The sequence below is a fragment of the Crassostrea angulata genome, chromosome 6 (assembly GCF_025612915.1).
Source record: "Crassostrea angulata isolate pt1a10 chromosome 6, ASM2561291v2, whole genome shotgun sequence".
NCBI lineage: Eukaryota > Metazoa > Mollusca > Bivalvia > Ostreida > Ostreidae > Magallana > Magallana angulata.
The window spans coordinates 41,364,603-41,392,185 of NC_069116.1; the positions used below are offsets into that span (position 1 = coordinate 41,364,603).

The 27,583-nt window shown below is 32.5% G+C and overlaps 1 protein-coding gene across 8 annotated transcripts in view; it reads right to left on the reverse strand.

Annotated features, from left to right (window-relative positions):
* The window catches only part of LOC128187246 (calcium/calmodulin-dependent protein kinase kinase 1-like), a 66,750-nt gene that overhangs the window by 18,533 nt on the left and 20,634 nt on the right, over window positions 1-27,583 (reverse strand). For 5 of the 8 annotated variants that reach the window (XM_052857541.1, XM_052857540.1, XM_052857538.1 and 2 more), the window contains one exon: window positions 648-1,269. In XM_052857541.1, the coding sequence (XP_052713501.1) occupies window positions 648-1,269 (622 nt within the window). Of the gene's footprint in view, window positions 1-647; window positions 1,270-3,125; window positions 3,564-6,189; window positions 6,685-26,633; window positions 26,791-27,583 lie in introns of those variants that run through there. The other 3 variants (XM_052857545.1, XM_052857543.1, XM_052857544.1) reach the window with 3 other exon arrangements.

Consider the following 27,583-nt stretch of genomic DNA (forward strand, 5'->3'; position numbering starts at 1 on the left):
GCCCTCTTGCTGATATTGGTGTATCAGGCTGCATCTACAGGGTGTAAAATGGAAATGGTTAATTCATTATATATTCTCCTTTTAACCGATGAAAATGTATGTTTATTTATCGACTGGGTTTTAATTAGATACTGTAAAAGCAGAAATATTCATTGAGGATTTAATTTCGCTATTTCCGTTGGCAGTATATAAGATATACTATATATCAATAAATTAAATCCATGATGACTTTATAATTCAAGTATTAATGAATACAAAGAGATTACACAATGACAAAAATTAAGTGCCAACGAAATTTAATTGGTTTAAATACAGCGATACTCTGACCCAACGAAAATGTGTGCTTCTAGAGTATGTAGTGATCTTTTAATTGTCTTTACATAGTGAAGATATTTGTTTTTCTTACAACATATGTACCCTTACCAACCATATATTACCTTATTAATTGGTACATGTATAATGGTTCTTAAGTTGCCAATATATCTCTAACGTTCCCAAGTTAACAATGTACCATCTGCTATGCTCTCAGCAAAGAAATTCAAGGTTATCAGAATAATGTGCCAATCATACCGTTATACCTATTACATGATAATTTTCCTTAAAAGGATATCATTAACTTTGAAATATTAATGCTACAATGATGGTACCTTGCCAATTTCATTTTTCAGTTTGTATTGATTCAACTGCACATAGCCATCAGCACCATCCACCACAGAAAAGCTGTTGGTCTCCATCGTGGGTTGCCTCCGTAACCTTGGCGACCCTTGTGGCGATCGTCTACCACGTAGTCTGTTTACGCCTAGAGCTTCCTCGGACAAGCTGTAGGCGATCCTGGGTGCATTTCTTGGGTGAGGAAGGTGAATGGAATGTAGGGCAGAGCTACTCGCAGACTGCGATGTGTTTTTAGTGAGACAGTCCAAGTTAGTAGGCACATTGAGGTGGCCAGTGGCATCTACCACTGTTAGGCTGTGTCTTCTGCTATCCTCTTCCTGGTCCCTGAACACATTGTCTTCGTTGTCACTCACTGAACTATGTCCGGAATCATTTGTTACGTTGGAACTTTTCCGTAATAAGGGATGCTTGGGTTTCGTTTGAACACTGACTCTTTCCAAAGATTTGGAGGATACACTTAAATTCTCCTTGTCCTTATCTTGATTCAGAAGGTCTGTGTGTCCGTTTGTTCCATTTGGTAATGTTGATTTGGAATCTTTGTGATCCTCAAGGTTATGTTCAATGAAATCCTCCTGATCCGAGTCAATGTGACATTTCCTGCAATGAAAGGAAGTTCATGCTTCAACTCATAAAAGCAGCTTCGAATCATCTATTATTATTGCATGTTTACAAAATATAATGCTATATGCAAGGTATAAAAAGGGAAATCTGCAATACTAAACTGCCAGGAGCAATTTTTTTTCAAAACGGTTCATTGGCATTTGAATTCAATCTAGATTTTTCCCCCTTAACACACTGATTGTGTATAACTACAAACATGATAAACATTTAACACAAAGCATGGATAGAAACAATTGTTAAAAAAAGGGGATTCTTTTCAAATCGTCTCATTGATTACGTTAAAATTTAAATGAGCAGAATCAATAAAATACATTTACTGGTTCAGAGCGCAGGTTGTGATCAAGCACCTTGTATTTTACTGACATCTGGGTGCATGTAACATCGGTCTGACCCTCTTTGATCACGCCCACATTTTTTAAAGTCGTATTGTTTGCTTGCATGAATGGAAGATCTTTTTTTAAATGTCTATCTCTCATGTTATGAGTTTTAAATGGGCAATTAATATTTTGGTCTAGCTGTCTCTCAATTGTGTCAAAACAAATGGCCTAGTACCCAGGTATATTTGCAACATGATAAACAATATTTTAGGTCCTCCACCCCCTCCTTCAACACCTCCAACAAAAAAATTTCTGTGAATTTAAACATTAGAGTGTCCAAAGTCAATTCTATGTTTAAGGAAACCCGAGCGCGTAGGTTTAGAAGAAATTGGGTTGTGAAAAAAAAAAAAACCTTATTTTTTTTTTATATATTTCTTCCAGTTCAATTATACTAAAATACTGTAATCTGTAGAAATTCGAAATGTTTAGAGCATATATTATGGACTATAAATCAATTACTCATGGGGATTATAAGGAAAGATCAATATAAAAGAGATAATCTACATGTAGTTTGAATACTCATTGTTAATTTATAATAATGTAAATGAGTAAGATCATTTGTTTGAAAATTTTGTTTGTTTTAATTTTATCGCCCTCCCTCGTAGGTTTGGTATTTTGAAGTGTCACGTTAAACATTGAATTAATTTTCAGCAGCCTTATTGCATAATATATTAGAGATTTGTTCTTCTTTAATCCATGTTATTAACATCCACTCTCGACACTCTATTCATATTTATGCAATGATCATCAGGTACAAAATGTATGTAAATATGTACCTTGATAAAAAAAATATGCATTTCCTGAAAAACTGCAATCTTATTTCTTTTCCTTTTTTCACAACATTTTGAGTGTTTATGTCCAATTATGCAATGTGTAGCACATATCCTGCAATAACTTTAAAGCGATGTTGTTGTGTATATATACATTGATCCGTACATGGCAAAACTTATCAATGAGTACAAAGTATACATTTTATTGTGTATTATGCGTAATACATTATGTATAAGCTTAATACATCCAAACTTTACTTTTATGAACATTATTGATGCAAATTTTTAAAACAAACAAAAAAGCATTACCTTATTGATCAAGTTATTTATCTTAGTTATAATTCATCATTGATTAAAAGAGAATGCGGCAAGAATGGCATGCTCAGGTACTAGCTGAATTCAATCCAAGTCTGAGAATAATACCCATAGAAAGGAAAGGTGACTGCATGAGAGAGAGAGAGAGAGAGAGAGAGAGGGGGCCATGAGGGTGTAACATCAGTTCCAAAAATCCAAAACATTCATAACATGCCAGTAGCCTCAACCATATAATAATTTTGGTTCAACACCTCTCTCTTAATAATAAACTTAATGAATATCATTTTTTTCTCAATGTCTCATCCCTGCATGTACATGTATGAATGAACAGCTAGTAGAACAATCTCACAAACTAGAAAATTTAACTTACCGGAAAGAGCCCTCAAGTTGGTGAACTTGAATGGTGGCCATGATTGTAAACATTAACTTGTGAAATTAGGCAAACTTTTAATTCATTCACAATATATTGTCAGAGCAGTAGTAGAGAAGAGCAGTCTGACCATCGTCTGCTGAAAACTTAATCCAAACAAAATCTTAGTCAGATAGGTAACAGACTGGTCAAGTTAAAACTCCTGTCCACTGTGTCATAATTTGAGGTTTTAAAAAACAATTCACACATTTAAAAAAAAAAAAAGCACTCTATCGTCTTCATTTAAATGCACTGTCCCTTTAAATGGCATGTAAAATACTTCACGGTCTGTATATATAATAAAATCGCTGTCACTGTGAGATCAACTGTAAAATACTATCAACTCCCGTCACGAAGATTTACTCAAGCATGAAACTACTGCTCCATAATTCCTAATGTCCCACTTTAACTACTATATAAGCCACCTACGATGGTAAGTATTGAATGCAGGAACTGTATTATTTGAGCTAATTGTGTATGGATCATCATGAGCATGTTCCCTGTCAATATGACTTATATTTGTTATCAAGAATCAGTGGATAGACCACTTAAAAAACACCGGATTTTCGCTGAACTACCCTTTACTACTGAAAACGAGGAAGCGGATTTTGGGCTCATTTTATTAAGTAAAGTAAGATGTTCTACAACATCTTTTAGTAATGCTTGTTTTCATTATGTAACTGTTTCGTAAACACAAAATAAAAAGCGTACCCAATTTATCAGGAAAAGGCAGGAAATAAGCGGGAATGTGATTTATAAAGAGGGACCTGGGTCGTTAATATTTAATAAAACCTAAAAGCCTTTTAAATGAAACAATTAAATGGGCATGAAACAGACATCATGCACACGACTTCAGTCACTATATGGTGTCAACTCCCAATGGTTTGTATTAAAACATTAGACAAGGTGAGAAGTCCTTTTACGAGGGCTGCACACCAAGTGTGACTTCAGTAAACAAGCATCATCACAATGCACTTTGTTGACTTGACGAAGGGAGTGAGAGCTAGATGACTAAAACATTGTAAATATTTGTGTCTCTCCATCCCTGATGTTAAGATACGTTTGAAAGATTAAAAAAAAGTTGTGCTATACTTTATAAGTATTAAAACTGTTTAACAATGATACGGTAATACAGTAAAACACGGTTATAGCAAACACACTCATAATGAATTGACGCTTACAGCGCAGTGATTTTCATTTCCCATGTATTTTGTGTTGTATACTTGATGGATATAATGAATTACGCTTATAACGAAGCAAAATCACCCGTCCCTGTCACTTAGTTATAAGCGTGTTTAAATGTAAATACATGTATTATTGGTACAAGTATTAGTTAAATTATACAACAACTGGCCCTTATAGCTATGTGACCACGTAGATTTTACGGTGCTAGGGAATTCCTCTGGAGCTGTATATCCGCCGTGTGCAGTACGGACGGGGTGAGGGAATGTTGGCGTCGAAGGTATAAGTAGTATAATGTTGAGGCGAGCTGTGGGCCGTAAGGTAAAAACGAAGGGTAGGTTTGCCGTATTCCCAAAGGTCCACCAGTATACAGTTCCAGAGAAATAAACCAAGTGATGAAGGATTCCGTATTTATTGGACAAGATTCAACGATGGCAACATTATAACATTTTAACAGACAGACATTTTACAAACAAGTCGGATATGGCCAGTAGTGGCCTCCGGACTCAAGACTCTGGGTGAGTCGGACGTGGCCGAGGCTGGCGGCCGTATTCCAGACTGACGATTGACATATTGTACATAGCTATATATAAGAATCTGAACAATGAGTATAAATTGACAGGTGATGACATTGGTAAGCTGAGTGAAAGATTCCCCTTGAGCTTAATTCCCCAAATGAACGTGCACCATCGCCTAGTTATGTACCAGACATCCGGGCGTGGTCACAGAGAGAACTGAAAAATATTTTGTTGCTATTGAAAATTGGACTATTGTATTCAGTCACTTGAGAAATCAATGTGAGTATAGCAAGTTCAACAAAGTAATTTAGATTAGTAAAAAATGTATACTGTCTCAATTACTAGTACACAGTGACTGCCTGTTAAAAGTAAAAGATGAAATCACTTGATTATTGAAACCTCATGGTTACCTTTATACCCGACATGAACAAAAATAGGGTTGGGGGATAAAACTTCAACAAATATTAGTATTAATTTGAGCATGATTTTCCCCAATGCACATAAATATCTACATCTATATTCAGAATATTATGTTGACACTTCCCATGAATCCAAAATAATTTACTGTTGCATGTTTCTCATCAATCAGTGAATTTGTCAAAAGAACATTCACGAATACACCAGGAGCCAGCTTTCCAAGTCGACATTGATACATGCCTAATTAAACTGAATTAATCTTGCCCACAGTGCATCTTTCTTCATTATAACCCTGACCAGAGAATCGCAGCTGCTTCAGAATGAGAATTCAATGAGGAATATAAGCATTAAATGATCACTTTCATAATGCTTCCCCCCCCCCCCCCCCCCCAAAAAAAAATTACCCCTCATTAGAAAAAAAAAGAAGAAAAACTTTAAATTGATTTCAGTTATGATTCATTCTAAAAGATAATGAACAAATTATCTATTTTAAATATTTCTTTTTCCATTTTTTTTCTAAGATACTGATCTTTTAAATCGTAAATTTTTTAGCACTAAATTTTCTTCAATATCGTACGTGACTCAACAGTTGAACTTATTCAGACGTGATTTAAATCATATAATGTGTACCATCATTATTGAATTAACAACTACATGGCAATAGATAATGATTGTAATAACTTGTACAGGTTTTCCAACACGTATCTTATATTTTGATGGTTGTAACAAATTTTGTAACTCTTCTAAATCAAATAATATTTTTTTTCCTATCTATTTCTATATTCTAACTTATCTAAGTAAGTTTAACTTTATCCAAAAGATGAGAAATTTTTCAATGAACTTATTTTTGAAAATTTTTAATTACACTCTACTACAATAAATAATTAATTCAAATGACTTAAATTTACCTTGTTCTGAATTTTCCTTGCCGAAATTCCAACATTTTCAGCCTTTGTTGAATGGAAGAATTGAGAAGCATTTTGCTTGGATTATGTTAACTTCAACAAAACTTATGAAATAAAAGAGTATTAAGGGATTTGTTCTTGATAGTAGAGCAAAATTTCAAACAAAATCCATCAATTGAAAACTGAAGTCAAGTTTTCCAGTCAGAAAATTACACTTCTCCAAACACTGGATGTGTGCAACACTGTTCCTGCACATAGAAATGTTTCTCATTTATCAAGAGTCCCCAAATCACCTCTGATCAAGAGACGAAGTCACGCTGCCTCTTCTTCAAAACTGCATCTGGTGGCACTTGGATTAATTTTCCCAAGAAAAGGCAATTTTGAAATGTCATCGGATCAATAAATCAGGAAACATTAACTGCTATACGACACCAATATAAAGCTGCCGTTCAAAAAAAAAAATTTCCGTTTATCAATTTTGAAATATACATGATGCGTTAATACTTCTGCTCAGTCTGTCAGTTTGAGTCAGAGCGTAGTGTTGAGAGCATCGATACTTTCTGTGTGACTGTAATGTTTGCATAAAGAGTCTAGGCAACTACAGGCAGTAATATATAGACACAAAGAAAAATCAAAACCGATCTCAACAAAAATTAACATGGACCAATCAGAGACATCAAAAAGATCAAGCAAAGATAATGTCACCCCACAGTACATTGAAGCATCAGAATCAGATCAGGTCATTAGTTGATTGATTAACAACAGTTTACCTGAGTAATGAAAAAATCTAAGAAGTTTGAGAGTGACCCCCTTTTTCAGAGTCTTCAATTTGGGGGATATTTATTATATTTCTGTTACCCGGTGATAAATAGGCAATCATGTGGCTTTTAACTATATTTTACCCCCACATCTCTCTGAAGTGCTTCAGCTCTTAAGCTGTATCTTTTTGAAATTATTAAAATGATTCCCCGAGTGTTGATTTCTAGAGTTTTATTTGTTGTGTAAACCAGACTCGGGATGATATTGGCTGGCAGCGAGCAAAATCCAGTGATTAGAAAATGGCAATCTAGTGATTCAATCGACAATTTACAGGGAATTTGATTGGGGAAAAAAATTCAGCTTGCAATACCCAGATTTCATATTTGCCTGGAAGTCATGAATCATTTATTATATAATATTAACAAGTTTTTTTCAAGTCAAATTAATATTACCATTGAAGTATATCAGTGATTACAGATGAAACTTAAGTTTGTAACCTGCACATCAAGACAGCTACTAACTACTATAGTTACTATTGCTACTACAGCTACTTTAGCTACCAGCACATTTCAAACCTGTCTGGGGATTTCTTAGAAAGCCAATGATATTGATCAATTACCAGTAATAACGACATATATCATATGACAAAAAAAACAGCAACTTTTAATGCAGCCAATGTACCGGTATTGTTGTATTGAAACATTAGATGATCTAACATCAAAAAAAATAAAATGAAGGCAGAAATCCATCTGATTATCAAATTGTTTATAATCAATATGAATCCACAATTTTTCAACATTAACATGATGAAACCTTGAAAGGAAAAATTAAATAGAATAGACACTCATAAAATCAACAGAAACTAAATACACTAAATAAGGCCCCAGTGCTTTGTAAAGGATCAACATAATAGGATGAAAAGCATTTTGGATGAGTTTGTTTTGAACTTATACGTCTGCCGTGATTAAGAAATATATATAAATATGTAAGGAATACTTGGGTCTGGGTGGACAAGGAAGTTACACAGAAGTCAGCTATTTATTTGACCTTGACATAGAAACTTGATCGCTGCAAACTCTTTATTTACAAACAGTCCTGTGCAAAAGACTGAGCAAGATTGACCAATGGGCATATGAAGAAGAGAAAATATTGACCTGACAAGAATATTTTGATTTTTCAAAGCATCATTATCGAGTTTAACAGATATAAACACTGCATACAGTGTGATCAGCATCACAATATTGATGGCATTATCAACTCAGCCTACGAGCATGATCGAGATTTTGGCTGCCAATATATGGTGATTCAATCGTCTCTCATTAGTCATTAATGAAAATCGGAGTGATGCGTCTCTTTGATAGTCTTAACCCAAAGGTTCTCCATGTCTTTTATTGCCATCGATCATCCACATCTATGATATCCTTTTTTCTCTTTGTTGGAAGAGTGATGTTGATAGATATCATCAATAATGGATTTATTCTGAGTTATTCCCCTTTAATAAAAAGTGGCTTCAAACATTGTGATGCATCTAGTTGTAAACTTCTTCACACAGAAAATTTAGCTTTCAGGCATTGCATATTGTTTTATTTGATAAAATGATCAAATATGGTTCAATATTGATTTCAAGGATACAAAAAAGGGGAGGAAAAATCAAGCATGCGTATGGAACGCCATGGCTGCCTTATAGCATAATACTATTGGTACATTATGTAAAATTATCATTACATTATGTCAAAGTCCATTACGTGGTGTGAATATATCTTTACGCTAGGTCAAATCGTTATTACGTGATGTCAAAAGCACGTTAGGTGAAGTAAACATGTCTTTACATTATGTCAACTTTTTATGTTGTGATGTAAAATCACCCTTACGTTATGCCAACATTGTACAACCAAAGGTCAATACATCATGACATTATTTCGACACTGTATTACATGGGGCGAATGTATCCTTACATTATGTCAACATTTTATTACATGATATCAATATATCCTTACATTATATCAACACCGCAGTACGTATCGCGATTCTATCCTTACATTATGTCAACATTTTATTACATGATATCAATGCGTTTTTACATTTTATCAACACCTTAATACATGGTGTTAACTCATCCTTTCATTATGTCAACACTTTATCACTTTATGTCAAAAGTACATTACTTGATACGAAAATGTCTTGACTTTTTGTCTTAACTTTATTACGTGATGTAAATAAGTCTTTACTTTAGGCAAATTCTCTATTCCGTGATGTATACGCTCTATTACTTTAAGTCGAAACATCATTCCGTTATACAAACACGAAATCCTTGGTCTTTGTATATTTGTCATGTTTTAAATACAAAATTTACTATATAGAAACGGTACGCCGATTTACCCAAATGGACCTAGAAAAACCCCAACAGTAGATACTAGTAAGAAGCAGTGATTTAATCATACAAGAATGAAAATATATATAGGCCTATATATAGGTCTTCTGAAAGCTGTAAAAGACTTAGTTGCTGACAATTTAATTTCTCGAGAGTGAATGAACATCTACATATTTAAACATTTAATTTATAGTTTAGATAGACCTAAGTTATAAGAATAAGACTTAAAATCCAAGTTTTCTCGTGCTCATCGGCCCTTGAATATTCAAAATGAAATGGATATAAAATCTAAAATTAACCCCTTTATTGTTTTGGTTTTTTTTTTGGGGGGGGGGGGGGGGTTTAAAATTTTATTTTTGATTTATACTTTTTTTACTTCAATAATATTCAAATTATGTTCGTTACTACACACTCAGTCATTTAGCAGTCAGGGTTCTTTATCGTTCCAAAGCCTGTATGTCGTGGCGCAGACACCCAGTGCATATTTAATTTTCTAAAATTTAGTCTCAAAGTATTTAGTTGTTAAGATAAAGTATTTAGTAGTTAAAAGTAAACGTTGCTATTGCTATCTTAAATTAAGGATACTGACCCTAACTACACATATAGGTATGACCGTTCTGCTATACAAAATTGTTATGCTATGAAAATGATTTTTTTCTTATCGCTGCAGAGGGGGTGGGAATGGTGTTTGTGGAGGGGGTACGCTACGTTCCTCTGAATAAATTTTCTCCTTTTCATCCAAGAGGGCACTTATCCGTTCTGTTCCGTTGAATACAAATATCCACAGGGGTAATAATATATTGCGGAACGTAACGGAACCAGAATCTTACAAATAAGTCAAGTACTGCTGACATTGTAATTTTAAAGATGGTATGCTTTGGAATGCGTTTCATTTGTTTTAAATCTCTAACTAATAGAGAATATTTTTTTGCTAGCTTAAACTAGTTAGTAAGTTCTGCCGTGAAAATACTGTAATCTGTTAATATTAGAGTAGTAAGTAATATAATTATGTATATTTTTCTTTAAACAACGAATTTAAACAATAAAATTAAAGATCAATCTTATTTTGAAATGAAATGAATAAAAACAAAATAAATCATTATTTTTAAATTTCTATTTTCCCATTGGATGACTCTTTACTGGTTCCGTTCTGCTCCACAAAGTTTCAATAACCCCTGGATACATTTGGGTAAGCTTACCGTTTCCTTGTATATAGAAAGGCCGATGTATCCGCCTGTTCGCGTAACGAAATGATGTTTCACCTTAAAGTGATGGAGCATGAAAAAGAGAACTGACCTACAGCAAAGACTTATTCACATCACGTTATTAAGTTTAGACATAACGTCATAAACTTATGACATCAAGTGATAAAGGTTTGACAAAATAAAACGATATATTTACACCATGTAATAAAGTGTTGATAAAATGTAAAAATGCATTGATATCATGTAATAAAATGTTGACATAATGTAAGGATAGAATCGCGATACGTACTGCGGTGTTGATATAATGTAAGGATATATTGATATCATGTAATAAAATGTTGACATAATGTAAGGATACATTTGCCCCATGTAATACAGTGTCGAAATAATGTCATGATGTATTGACCTTTGGTTGTACAATGTTGGCATAACGTAAGGATGATTTTACATCACAACATAAAAAGTTGACATAATGTAAAGACATGTTTACTTCACCTAACGTGCTTTTGACATCACGTAATAACGATTTGACCTAGCGTAAAGATATATTCACACCACGTAATGGACTTTGACATAATGTGATGGTAATTTGACATAATGTACCTATAGTCTAATGCTATAAGGCAGCCATGGCGTTCCATACATGCACACATTTATTGCATTGTAAAAACATTGACAAATTATAATATTATTGAATATTCACTTAAATTAAATCTTGGAATCATTTAAGAAAAGCTTATTGTGTTATATTTCCATATTGTCAAGACACTCAGTTTTTCTTGCAAGTAACTGATATTAAGGTGGTATGCCAGGATAGCCTGTCAATAATAATGTGGATAAAAGTATATGTATAATCAAAATACTTTCATCGTTTAAGAATTTTCAAATTTAACAATATTTGACCCAAATATAAGTCTTGAAAGTTTTTGGAAAGGTTAAAAATACCGGACACGGGTATAAAAACCCCAACGGAATTCAAACTTACAGATTTGCAGTTTATGCCCTAACCCAATGCATTACGCTCTGAGGTAATTTAACACATTTAATTGGTAAAGAACAAATATTTAACATTATTCATGAACCCGATTATATTGTTTATTTCAATACACTATATGAAGGTGTCCTATATACCACTTTAGAAAATGCTGGTAAAATTGGATTTTTTAAATCAAATATGTACTAAAAGGGCTTTACATATAACAACCACTGATACCACTAAAAATAAAATTTTCCTTTTTTCCAGTCAAATTTTTAATCCAAAATCAATTTTTAAAAAAAAATTATTTCCCCTCCCCCAAATCAATATACGATGGTATATAAGATAAGCTGTTTAATTATCTAGTATTGAATACTAAACACAACATCCGCTATGAACTCTCATTTAACTCTCCTTTAATTCCCTCTCACAGAGTCATTGTTTTGAACACATGCAATATCACCCACGCTGTCTGACCTTCAGTTAGTAAAAGTAGATCAAACATTTCAGAAGACACAACAAAACTCCTTGTTTAAATTCATTGGCTGCAGGTACTGACTTATTTCAATCAGTATCCAGGATCTCGGTATAAACAGCTGCTGGCTACAAGGGAAGATCACTACAAATTGAGTTATCTGTCCATTTCAGTACCCTCAGCTGTTATTTCTTGATATAAATTATGAGTTTAACCCCATAGTGTACGTACCCTGAGTATTGGTACATTAGTTACAATATTACCTTAAACTTCAAGTGCCCTAGCTCGGCAGTTGTAAAATTGTCTATGAGCTCACTCTGAAATCATAGACTCATATTTGAGAAGATTAAGTCATGTACATGTTTACTGCAAATTCACTGTTCTAATGAATATAAAAACAATACAGAGGGTTCCGCTTAATCTGATCAATTTGTCAGAGAAAAATTATCATATTAACCGATAATTAGATTAACAGGTTTAGCGTTTTTATTCTAAGAATCTGAGTCAGACTATTGAAAATCAAAGTTCCAAGGGAAGCTTAAGTAACGTTGGCTTTTCACTTTAAAAATGAGCGATTGTTTGCAATTGCCATGCATTTGTGATACAGCAAAAAAAATTCTCATCTGCACCAACATTGTGGGTTGGAACTAGAACTAGCTTTCATATATGGTAATTGAAGTAACAAACATTTTATGTAGTGAACTCAGGCTGCACAGAAATACCGTGAATTATTAGCTACGGCTATCTTTTTAATTGCTCTTTTTTACTCTCACTATAGTGAGTACCTGCGGTAGTAATGAGAATAATGTTTCACTGGGTAAATTTCTCTCCGTCTCTGATTCACTGCCATAATGAATATTTTACAGTAATATTCATTACTGAAAGTGTCTGTTTCGTTTTAATTAGATTATCTCCTAGACTAGTTCATTCCGCATTCATCAACACAAATAAAATGCAATTTGTACACATAATTTTTTAGCCCATCAACCTTCTTGGAGAAGTGAAACAGGTAGTGAACATCTTTTAATTTTACTTGATTACACATCCTGGTTTCAATGTACTTTTCATAATACATCAAAGATGTGTTCATTATAAACCAGTCAATACTTCCTGTTCCTCCATTCTATCAGGCACGCAGGCAATTTTAATCAAGGAAAAAAATATCAGATATAAAGAAAAAATAATCCAGGGCAATGGAAAATAACAAAGTGAAAGAGGAGCTTGTTATCACTGATTGGCAACACAATTTCTCCTTGGAAATGACAACTCTCAGCAGAGTCGTTAGCAACATGTTGCCACAGGGAGAGAACAATCTCAGTTTAGAGAACATATTCTTGATGATGATGGCCTTAGTACAATGAACATTTTTTTGATCCAACAACATTGCAAAAAAAACCATTTTCCCGACCAAATTGGAGTACAAATTGTATACTATATATATGGGCTATTTTCACCTGGTGTAATTTTCTCCCTTCTACAATTGCAAAAGTTTCGCCTATAGTGTTCAATTCGCGCAGACACAGTTGTGCTTAAAAAGAGATAATATGAGACATTGCAGGAATTGGCCCAGCGACTTCAGTTGGCCTGCTGACAATGAGGGCGAAAGGGGTGAAAATAAATATACAGTAGTTGTTCCAATTTTTTTGCATCATTTACAACAAAATCTAGGGGTTTTAATTACTATCTGCAACTTTTGAAGGTATATTATGTACTGAAAACATGCTCATGAGCTAGTGTAGACATTACAGGACTGGCAGACATCAGAAGCAAAACGTGCTAAAATATATTGAGTCAACTATACAGCCAAATTATCAGGAAGAGAGCAGCGACGGCTTTAACCACTCGGCCATCTCATCATATATCCATATACAAGTAAATTTTAATCATTTTAAAAATCATTATAAAAATAATAATTTTTATTGGAACTCTTTATTATGAGGAGATACAAAAAAGATGCTAGAGGAACATGTCATCTGACCTTTATTAAAGAGGAAGTGCTTTTAAGCATAGTTACAGTTGATACAATGAAAATGGAAAGAATCCAAACATTAGAAACAATGAAATATAATACATGTACCAACAAAACAGTTATAAGAGATCATATTTTAATTAGCAAAAATTTTATACCCATGAAAATTACTGCTTCTACAGTACAACAACAGAGTTATTCATTGTCCAACCAAACCTGTAAAATCTACATGCAACAAGTACATGTATTAATTACTTTATATTACATTTGTTTAATTGCCATCTATTTTAAACATTTGATAGGGAAATTATTTAATCTTCCAAAAAGGTCAATAATAAGAACTCTGTTCTCAAGAAACCTAATATTCAGTGATTTTCAAAAGACAATACATGCAATCCCAAACACAAATGCCTCTTCCCAAAATACTTTTCTGAATCAGTTCATAGCTTCGCTGTACTCACAACCTATCTCGTCTGTCATAATTTTTGATTAATCCAAAGACTTTAATTCAATCTCCGAACCACATCCATATTTAAAAAATATGACCAAAAAAAAGCAATGGACGAACTTACCAAAGTAATGATCAAGTCACCAATCAGATAAGACCATGATCTAGCTCTCTGTGAAATTATTTAAACTTTCAACACAAATATCATCTCCTCACTGCAATGTCTGCTGAACTATAACTTCACTGGTTTGAGCTAGCTACCCTCCAGTATCTGTAACATCTGCAACAAAAAAGCAATCATCCCCCCCAAAAAACAACGAGAATAGTCATGGAAAACCCTTTCATGACTTGATCCAATAACAATGAATTTTCCCTAGAAGGTGCCATTATTAGCAGCTCCCAAGTGAAAAACGCTGAACCATGGCCCTCACAATGTACAAGATAATGTAATTACTTAATGTGCAAAATATGTGTTGGTAGAAAAATTGGTTATAATTCTATGGCAAAATGACTGCATGGCATTGAATGGACTACACACCTAATAGAGCAGCCATATAATTCCGGTGAATTGGTTATTTTGTTTGTAAATTATTGATGAGGCAAATATGAAATTAGCTCCAATAGAGAGGAGAACATTTCGTTGTACGCAAAATCATTTTTTTTGTTCAGGAAATTTTAACATGCTACATGTTAATTTTGAAAATCTAACTTTCAACTCTTTTTTTAAATTTTTAAGTATGATAAATCCTGTTTCAAGTTCAATTTTGTTCAAAATGAAACTTTTACCATCTTTAGATATGTATTAATTAAATAATTATCAAAAAATTAAAAAACATTTAGATATTGATATTTTTTTATACATATATAACAGTCCCTGACTTCACTGTTTACAATTTCAGTATACAAAAACTTTTATTGCTTCTGGGTTATTATCATATTTAGTCTTTCAATATCAATTTAAGCTTTAATACACACAGTTCCAACAATATTATGTGATTTTGTGCAAATTGAGCTATATTATACATGTACTACAAAGTATCAACTGTTGAAATGCTTGCTGACAAACTGTACATGAGTTATTAATACATGTAGTAACACTTTAATACTAATATACTAACACAATATCTGGCATAGCGTTTCCTCTCAAGTAACTGAGGGAGAGATAACTCTAATTTACTTCCAACATAAAGCAGAAGCTAAACTATTACAACTTTGCTTCAAATCACTGATGTGGAAAAAAAAATTATTGCTCTGAATTCTCTGATTGGTATGATAAATTAATTGCTTTCTAAAAAAAGGCGAGTTCTAATAAAAGATAATAATAGAAAAACGTTAAAATCTAAAAGTGAAAATAAGTAAAATTTGCATGACTAAAAAGAAGTTTATAATATAGCCAAAAAAAAGTTGTTTTTTTTAAAATATGAGGCACGGATCTGATGGAATCTAATTTGTTGACCATTGTCAGTCTCCTTAACATTATGTTGGTGTGCGAGGTTTGACAATGTCAGCTTACTTGACCAGAATAATTCAATCAAGATTGAATTGGGAGGAGTGAACCTCTAGCGCTATAATTACAGAACAATTAAATGATGGCTTCAGTGCAGCTGTTTAACTAGACAGACTCATCCAGCCTGACCAATCATCTGAAGTCTCGACTGAGTAAATTTTACGAAAAATAAATGTAACTGATTCAACAGCAAATAGATCATATTTCAGTCTTCTGCCAAAAAAAAAAATCCAATAAATCTTTGTTTTGAAGTCTCAACTGAGTAAATTTTACAAAAAAATGTAACTAATTTAACACCAAATACATTATTTCAGTCTTATATAAGCCAAAAAAAAAAAAAAACCCTGCAGTTATAAAAAATAACAATAATTCTTTGTTTTTTAAGCCAAAAAAAATAAAAATGATGGAACAGACAGCCACTTCAATGCAAGATTTGACAACGTTAATAATATGTTTTACGGTGCGACCGTTGGGGCGAGCACAGCATGTGATCAAACAATGAATTAAAATAAATCAATAAAAATAAAATTAACAACGTAAAATTTGAATGCAAAAAAATAAAACATACCTATTTTTAGTAAATTTTCATTATTCATAGTTTATAAGATTTGTTATGATTTATCTATTTATAAGTAAAACAGTAGTTTAGTCTCAGATACAATGTTGTTGAATAATAAAGATTTTAATATATAAATATTCATTGCACTGTATCTCCTCTTTTAAGGTGGAAGGCTACATCGTCAAAACATGTCTGACATCCGTTCGAAACGCCATTTTGTTCCGGATTGATAATATTTTGTCGTGGTACAAAATAGCTATACACCGTTAAATTGAACTCTTCTAACGAGGGAGATGATATAGAAATAGTCAACAAAACGCTTATAAGTATGTCAATTTTCTTCCTGTTTAAAGCTTTCAACTAACATTGATTATCAGCTGTTTTGTACGGAAAACGTGGAATTTAAATAATTTACTGTTTCGCCGCTATTGGCAATACGTTTTAGTCATGTCATCTACAACAGACGATCATATATTTGTGACGGATTATCGATACAGGTAAGCATATATCATATTTTCACTTAAACTATATATATGTACGATGAATATAAAACGAAAGTACCGAAGTACGATCTCTTGAATTAATCCCAATTTCCCAAATGTAAAACATTTGCAGTAAACTACTTGCATGGAAACTTAGACATTAAACTAATGTATTTTGATTTAAATAGATAAAGCTAGGTACATGTAGCAATAGCAGTGGAAGCCCGTATTTGCAAGCCAGTTGAGGAAACAGAATTTTGAAAAGGAACATGTTTTTCATTTCCACACGTACATGTGTATCACTATGGACATCTAATGTATAAATATGCGTATGGTTGTTGTTTATAATTGCTATTGTATATAAAAAAGTAAAAGACAATTTCACTTCTAATATTTTGTTTTGAATAGTTAAATATATATTATGCGTTTATCAAAAATATAACTTTTCATCTTCAAATGTTATCATAAGCACTACAAATCTTATATATACACATGTACATATTTAGCATAGACTTGTTCCTTTTTTTAAAAATTTTTCTTCGTGAATTCTATTAATTATAAAATGGTCCCAAGATATTTGAGACCATGTAAAATAAAGAAAGACAACTCTTAAACAGGATCTTTCATACCAAGATTTTTGCAATAATTCAGTATTTTCTTTAATTTTTCAATTTCATTCAATTTCTTTTTTTCATCCTATTAACCAATGAATATTGTTTATATTTTCAGATTTTTGTGGGATTTTGTCCAGCAGTTTGCCTTAAAAGAATATTTTTATATTTAAGTTTCATATTTATGTGGATTCCAATAAAAATCATACAAACTTCATTCATGATGATTTTGTCTTTTATTTCTAAACTTAATGACATTTCACTTTCATAAGAATTTTAAAACAGAAATGTTTAAAAATATGATAAATAAGGGGTTATCTGGAATCAGACTGATATTTTAAAAATTCTCTAGAAAATAGAGTATTGTATTTTGAGGTCTATTAATGTTGAATATTGTGCCGAGTATTAGTAACAAATGCATGCAACAAAAATCTCCTACACTTATTTGGTGTAGAGATCCACCTTAAAGTGATTGTAATGTCAGTTCAACCCCCTTTTTGCAGTAGACATTTTTTCTTAAACCTACATATAAAACTTGACTCATAATGTTAAAAAAATAATATTTCATTTTTTTTTTCAATTAACACATAGAAAATCGACTTATCGTGGATTTGCCCCTCCACTTTAAAAAAAAATAATAATATTTAATTTTTTTCTAAATTTACGCTTAGAAATATTTGCTTTTATTACCTAATCAAAGGGATTTTGTTGTTTTATTACATATTCAATATTTGCGTCTATTTTGAACTGCCGGTCAATAGACTGCGATCTATTAGACCGCCGGTCAATAGACTTCGATCTATTGGACCGCCGGTCAATAGACTGCGATCTAACAATGGACCGGCAACGTATTTCAGAACGCGGGTATGTTAATGTTACATCCTTTCGATAGTTCTCATGGAAAGTATATTCCTTTACATAGACGCTGTTTTTAGTACTTGGTGAAACCAAATTCAATGTTATCAAAATGGAGTATCAAATAATCAACAGTTTTAAAGCCTCATATAAGGTAAAAGACTACATGTATTTAAAATCAAATGGGTTGAAGACTCCCTCTTCTTTGTGTAAACTAATATTAAATTGAGATGTTGTAATGCATGCAACAGGTTTTGTGCAAGTAGAAGATGAAAAAAAAATCTGAGTATATTGCATAATGGCACGAAAACCATCTGCAATATGCAAATAGTAAACCCCAAAAACTAAAAAAGGAATTAGGTATAATAAAACAATTATTTAACGCTTGAACAGTCAATAGACCAGAATTTTTCCCCTTGGTGCAGGGAACAGCTCAGTATGATCTATTGAGCTGTTCCCTGCACCTCGGGGAAAATATTCTGGTCTATTGACTGCTAAAGCATTTAATAATTGTATAATCATATTAAAAGAACAAAGAACATGGTGCCCCCCCCCTGCATGTAATAAATGGACGTGAAAATAAAGAAACCATTGAACTGCTAAAGAGCTGAAGGATTAGAATTTTCATGATTTTTTTTCTTTTTTGGATGAGGCTGCCATCTACCCACCCACCCCCTTTTAAAAACATAGGTAATCACAGATTACAAAGCTCACCGAGACGAGACATCACCCTTATGAGACTTCACCTTATGAGACCATCTTTATCATATTAAATGAAAATCATACTTTATGATCTTGGATATTCATGGATTCTGTTTTCATATTGACACAATATCGTATATCATCTGTTAAAAAATTGTATGATAATCATATGTTCATATGTTAATCAATACAATAATATAAAATTAAATATTGCATCCTATCATATTTACAACATATATCATATAATACAATAAAATACCATAATAAACAAAGATAAAATATGATATTGTAACGTATGATATGACATTGTATTGTGTTTTACGTTATTGTATTTGATCAAATAGTACAATATCATAATATATTAAACAATATAGTATTATATTACAATATTATATTACATAATACATCATAACATTGAAACATATGATATTATATTGTATAATATAGTATGATATTGTATGATACTGTATCATTTTTGATACATAATATGATATTGTATCATATGATACAATATTATTTGATTCAACATTGTATCATATCAAATGATACAATATTATGTGATAAAGAAAAATATTATATAATACAATATTATATTATACATATTGTATCATATGATACAATAATATATTTTACAATATCATACAATACAATTTCATGTGATGTGATGATACATCATATTATAAACCAATATCATATTATACAATATCGTATGATACGATATTATATAATATTACAGTATCATATTAATATACAATTTCATGTGATATAATTCTATATTACAGAAACTAATATCATATTATACAATATCGTATGATACAATATAGAATATACAATATTGTATCATAGGATACAATATTATATTTTGCAATATCTTATGTAATGGTATCATGTGATAAAATAATTAATCAATAATACAATACAATATTATACAACATTGTATCATAATATACAATACAGTTACTATACATAACGATATCATGATACAATATCATAACATAAAATATAAAAAAAATTGATACAATATCATATCGTATCATATAACTTTTTAAAATATTACATATGATATTATATTGTATCATATTAACAATATTGTTTCATACTATACAATACTATATCATAGGAATCTTGTTATATCATTTATCAACAAACACATGTATCTATCGAGCAGGTTTGAGTGAGGTAGGAAATTTCTTTAGCATCCTTGATAATGGAGATCAGGCTCTGCATCTGAAGCAACCTCTGCGTTTCATTTATACTATAGTTAAATCAACTATGCAAGCTATCATCTATAAAACATGTGACCTGTTCCAAAAAAACTAAACCTCATCCAGCATCCAAAACCTATGGCTCAGATTCAGCATTCAAGCCTGTCAGGTGCATCAGTATACATAAGACGCATCTCCATGCAAGTTTGGTGAAGTTCAGACCAGTAATAACTAAGATATTATCATCAGAGGGCACTAGCAATTAAAACCTCTACCTGCTCCAGCATCCGCAACCTATTGTTCAGATTCAACATCCATGCCTGTCAGGTGCATCTGTATCATAAGACACACCATCCATTCAAGTTTGGTGAAGTTAGGACCTGTAATAACTAAGATATACTTTTTAGCATCCTTGATAATGGAGATCAAGCTCTGCATCTGAAGCTTCCTCTGTGATTCATTCATATTACATTTTTATCAACTATGCAAGTTTGAAATAGTACTATCATCTAATAAACATGTGACCTGTTCCAAAAAACTTAACCATATCCAGCATCTGAAACCTATGGCTCAGACTCAGCATTCAAGCCTGTCAAGCACATCAGTATCATAAGACGCACCATCCATTGAAGTCTGGTGAAGTTAGGACAAGTAATAACTAAGATAAAATCATCAGAGGGCACCTGTTTCAAAAACTTTAACCAGCTCTAAAAACATTAACCTCCTCCAGCATCCGAAACCTATGGCTCAGATTCAGCATTCAAGCCTGTCTAGTGCATCAGTATCATTAGACGCACCATCCATGGAAGTCTGGTGAAGTTAGGACAAGTAGTAACTAAGATATAATCATCAGAGGGCACCTGCAACAAAAACTTTAACCAGCTCTAAAAACCTTAACCTCCTTCAGCATCTGTAACCTATAGCTCAGATTCAGCACCCAAGCCTGCCTGGTGCATCAGTATCATAAGACACACCATCTATGCAAGTTTGGTGAAGTATGGACCAGCAGTAACTTAGATATTGCTATCAAAGGGCACCTGCAACAAGAACTTTAACCTGCTCCAAAAACCTTAACCTCCTCCAGCATCCGAAACCTATAGCTCAGATTCAGCACTCAAGCCTGTCTGGTGCATCAGTATCATAAGACACACCATCCATGCAAGTTTGGTGAAGTACAGACCAGCAGTAACTAAGATACTGCTATCAAAGGGCACCTGCATCAAAAACTTTAACCTGGTCCAACAACCTTAACCTCCTCCAGCATCTGAAATTTAGGACTCAGATTCAGCATCCAAGTCTTTCAAGTCCATAAGTAGGTCCAGATGCATCATCCATGCAAGTTTGGTGAAAATAGGACAAGCAATAGCTTAGATACAGGACCTGCAACAAAAACTTTAACCAGGTCCGGACGCCGACGCCGACGCCGAGGGTATAGCATAAGCTCCCCCTGACTTCGTCTCGGTGAGCTAAAAAGGCGATGCAACGTGTAGGTTCTAGGAAATTACCGTAATTAAAGTGAATAAAATAAATGTGAGCATTCATCCAAATGAGTGCAATTTACAACTGTTTCTTGTATCCGAAGAAATGTCCTTATTCTTCAGCTGTTCTTTAGCTTAGCCTTTGCAAGATTTTGAGAGGATTTTGGTCATTTCAGCAGATTTACAATAACTTCAATTAGAGTAATTTCCCCTTATCAGTGCTTATTGTGACGTCAAAGCTGACATTGGTTAAGTGTCGCCTGACTCTTTAAAACTCCCCATAGAAATAAAAGTATGCGAAGTATACTTTTTTATTTACTTAAAAAAGCATGATGTTCTTAAAATTACACATCTGATATATTGCTTCTCAAAAGTTTTACTTTGATTCTCGCGAGAATGTGAGGTTGGAAACCATTGGTACTATGAATTGTGGGTCAAAATTTACTGACGCTGAAAAAATCTATCGGATCAATGTGTAAACCTTTGTGACATCACTCGATTATTTTTGATTGAGAGTGTACTGAAGTGAACTTTAAAGGTAAGCACTGACTGTATGTCGTATACATCGTTATTTTTATTATATTGTCTTGCTGATTCTCGTGAGAGTGTGAAGTGATAAAAATTGCCATGATTACAGAGAATTACTGGGACGATTAAAACAATGCATTACTGGTCCAATTTACTGACGCCAAAAAAATCCGTTGAATGAATGTGCAACTAGTCTGAATTTTCTATTCACACACACCTTGCCGGTAGAGCTCGGCTCCGGCGCTGTGCTCGCTATTAAGCCAACTTTTGTGTGTCTTTTAATTATCTTAAAATTGAGAGTTTAAAAAAATCCCCCTTTCCACTATGGCAATAAATTTAATCGGTGAGGCAGTATTAACTGATCTGATTTGGTTGCAACATTCTCTCGAAACTCCTGGGAATGTACACAAACAATAACCTTTTATTGGCCCTTAAGTACTGAAAGAATAAAATTAAGATGAAATGGGTCAGTTTTTTAACTGATAATTACTGCAGTACAGCTAGTACTTCAATCAATGAAGATCTAGAATTGAACACTGTTCAATGATGTGAATTTGGTATGCATGCAGTTGTGAAACTAATTTTTTTTAGTATGGTAAACAATAGACTCAATGTTATTTGATTACTGAATTGACATTTTAATTAAAAGTCACAGTGATGCAGCTTTTAAATTATTCCAATTTTTTGTTCAAGATCCTAACAATTTAAATTTTTTATCCTTATATGCAACTTTTCTAATATTCAAAACCCATTAAATTCCCAATGTATTTTTATGTTCTTGCATTGCGTTAAAAAAATTGGCTACAAGAAAAAATGAACTTCTATATATAAACAATTGGTGTAAAAGTAATCATTTTTACTACTGAAAGCAGACAAAAATATACAAGTAATTACATATTGTACCAGAATATATGATTCACTGGTGTGAATATTCAAGGGAATAAGCCTTTAAAGCAATATGAGCTGCAATTTTCATGCTGAATTTTTTTTTCACTAAAATGGCATTTTCTACTAAAATGACAAAAATATCATGGTTTATTAATTTCTGTTAGCCTTATTTTTGTTGGAAAAGCTGTTAAGAAGCCTTAATTTAAGCAAACTTGATTTATTATCGTCCTGTACAAAAATTGAACTGCTATATATTCCATAGAAGAGAAATCTTTCTTCTGACAAAAATAAATGATTTTTAAAGATCTTACCGTAATCCGGTGAATATAATACGCAGTAGTGTACAATACGCACCCCCCACTTTGGGCCTGAAAATGGTGAAAAAAAGCTTGTTGGGATGTATAATACGCATCAAAAAAATTGACCAAACGGTAATCCTGAGTATCAACAAAGCAGTTGTACTTTGTATGCATGCTTGAAACTTCATCGCAGGAATACGCTACCGTAAATAAGAAAAACACAACATTTTTTTAGATACGGATTTATTGTAACTAATACATCGCGGAAATATCTTTAATTCATAATCAATGTTTTAAATAGACCTAGTATTAAATATTCTACCGTAAATAAAATCAACTACTTTTAACAAGCGTTATATAATTGTTTAGTCATTACAATCCATGTGAAGTGAAAAACGGATGGTGTACAGGTATGGAGATAACGGACCTTATTAAATTCTTAAATGACTCCGATCAAAGTGATCAATTAGAGGCCTGGAACATAATAAAATAAATGCACAAATAGTTGTGTTGTGTATAGTACACATAGCCCAAGGGGGGTGTCTGAGATACCCAAGGTGTCAAGCGTTAGCGGTGGGGGAGCACAACTCTTTCAATGGCTTCAATTAACGGATTAGGTTATAGAATTATTTATATTCATAATTATTTGCAATAAATTGATTAGCATTACATGAAAATGGTTAAAAATGAGCCAAATGATGTGTAAGCTGTTTTCAAAGATCGGTTACAAATAGCACGTGGCCATCAAGTCCGCATTCTATTAATAACAGCTGTAATGGCGGAGTACACGGAGATAAAGAATAGGCAGTTCAAATTAATTTTTAAAGGCCATTTTGAAACAGTTTATTTATTAACAGACTTAAAGTGTACATTTTCTTTAATTACATGCTATAACAATGATTTCCTAAGGGTTAAATAATAATATATATGTGATAATGAAGGAATGTCACAATGTATAGCGGGGTATCGGTCCTTAGGTAATACGGCAGTATGATACCCCGTGCTTCAGCTAATGAAAAAATATGTCCAAATCCTATAGGGATGTATAATACGCACCCCTTTCTCACGGTAAAAAATGCTGGTGAAAAAGTGCGTATTATATTCACCGGATTACGGGTATTTATCATAAAAGTTTAATAAAAGTTTAAGTTACATGCAAACTTAGCATACTAGCAGGGTTTTGGGCAAAATAAAATTCTCAGAAATAGAGCTCATATTGCTTTAAATAAATTATCATGCCTATATTGTTGCTATATTAAGAATTGGATAACAGTTCTTTTTAGTGATATCGAGGTTTATATAACTGCACGCAAGAATTTACAGATATAAATCAAAGTACTGAAGTTCTGACGGGAGTTGATTTTATCGATTTTTAATCATTTTAAAATCAATGATATGTTACTTTGCTTGGCAAGTAGTTTATAATCTGTCTTTGAATTACCCATATTTTTATAATATGAATTCTCGGACTTTTCCGACATTTTGAGAAAAACCCCTTATGAATTGTGTTGTGTAATGATTAAAGATAGAATTGATTCCATCAAACTACGTATAAGTACCTAGTAATCGAAATATTCAAAAAATTGTATGGATATTATAAGCAATAATGAACTCTAGTCTCGTTCAACCAGATGCTCAGCTGTCTCCGTTAATCTCCGACAAGCAAGAGAATGTGTACGAAAGATCAAGTGATAGCTTGATGGTGCGACCTCTAAATATAGAATGACTCTCTGCTTGTCGGAGATTTACGAAGACAGCCGATGGTTGAACAAGACTTTATTGAACTCTGGTGTATGAATACATACGACTGCAAAAAATATCTAAATTATTCGTACTATTTAACATCTGACTATTTTCAAGGTATTCGAAAATAAGTCTCTGAAAAACTAATGCTTCAAGATACATTACATCGAATTTATCGATTATTTTCAAGAACTAAATCTTATCAGTGGTGATGATTTGTGCTTAGGTCCAAACACTGTTTCACTTTCGGTTGGCCAGAGTAACTGCATAAGAGAGTTGATTAAAATAAACTCCCAAAAATCAGCTAGCATTCTGCCTTTATTGGCAGACATGGAGTTCAAATAAATTGCAAAGTTACTTTACATACACAAGGTCGAAAAATCACTATAAATTAAAATGTTGATTAGCTTAACAACCTTGAAAGGGTCCTAAATAATTTAGCAATACATAGGATAACAAAAAATCCACTATAACTATATAGTAATATAAACATTATACAAAAAGCTCACATTTTTCTTGTTTTGGAGATCTAGGTTTCATCAAATCAGATAATGCCACAATTATATCTGATGCACCATGTAACATAACATATTACTTGTACATCGTACCACGAAAAAAGAAAGTCCCAGTATCTTGACACAATATATCTATTTGCATGCTGACTTCTGGAAAACCTTCGACTGATAAATCCATCCTATTTACTACCGTAAAGTACAAACTGATATTAGTTTGAGCATGATAAAGCATTTAATCTAAAAGTGATATTATTCACAGTGATAATTTTTTATCAGAAAAAAGGAGTATGTCAAGGTGATCACTTAGTCCCAGTTCTTCTTTCAATAATTATTCATGACTATATATATATATATATATAAGCTTTGATTTCATGATTCTATGATAAAACAGTTAAAGACTTAATCTGTATGTTCAAAGAAGGTCTACATGAAGATGATAATAATAAAGTCATCCTTCATGGCAAAACTCATTGGTGCAATATATATAAATATAAACACTGTAAAAGTCACTTCAATATCATGATTTCAGATGATCTTAGCCTCGCCATATACATGTACATGCAAGAGATCCAACTCCAACTTTAACCTAGAGTATACCTCAGGTAGACTACTCTGAAAATGGACAATAAGAAAAACTCTACGTAACTTAGCTCATACATTGTACTCCTGGGTCAGTTCATTATAAGCAAGGAAATAGAAAAATGCTCTCTATACATTGCATAGACAAAAACAACTGAAAGAGTAGACTAATCAAATTAAAAAACTGCTTTTCATAAAACTGAAATAATAGCCTAAAAATCTGCTTATTTAAGCTGTATGAAGGAATTGAAACAGAACAATTCACTCTTATTGCTATGAGTTAGTTAACTTACAATGATTCCAGCATTTAAGAGGTGGAAATGGATTGGATTGCCACTATGCAAACTGTTAGAGATACAGCTGATCATGTCACCACTTAAATGTGAAATCCAGTTCGATTATGATATCCATGCTTTTTTAAATGCATGTACCAATAAGAGCATGGAAATTGAAAGAGGAAGACAAATTACAAGGAAATGTTTTTGGGATGCTAATTGTGGAAAGATTTAAAGGATTCAGGATGCAAAAATTTCCCTATCTGAACAACAGTCAGATATAAATGTAAAAAGATGACAAATTATTTAAAGAACACTGATAAATCTTTTTGATTTCAAAGAGCCATGGCTAAATATATAACCAGAAAAAAAATATGTCACATTGCTGTTTGACACAACTACCCAAGTTCTTATAAACATGGTTCTATTATTGACGTTCTTGCAAAAATTCTGCACATATATTAGGTTGTGTTGATTGAAGCTGGATGGCATTATAAAGACTCATGTACTTCAAAACAACAATTGTTAAGGCTTTTGGGCTCGCTCTACAATATTTTTAAATTTCATTTGTACATGCATATTCAATATTGTACCTAAATGGGATGTAATATTGTGAACATTATTAAACTTAAAGTCAATAGTAAATATATACTACATTCACATGTATCATTGACGAGTACATGTATTATCAAAGAAAACAGTGCACAAGTACTTAGCAAGCTTAAAGGGCAGTGTCTTTTAAGCAACCCAAATAATTGGCCTGATTACTTATAAGTACATGTACTGAGCACTTAAATCAAACTAGGCTATCTTTTATAGTTTAGAGGGTTTTCAGCTAATGAGTAATATAAATCACATTTTCATCGTAGTGGCATATATAACTGTTTGGAAGAATCAAATAATTCTGTGTAAGAGACCCTAAATGTGGTACTTCAGTTCAAGAAAAAGAAGTCCCCTCAAGATACTAA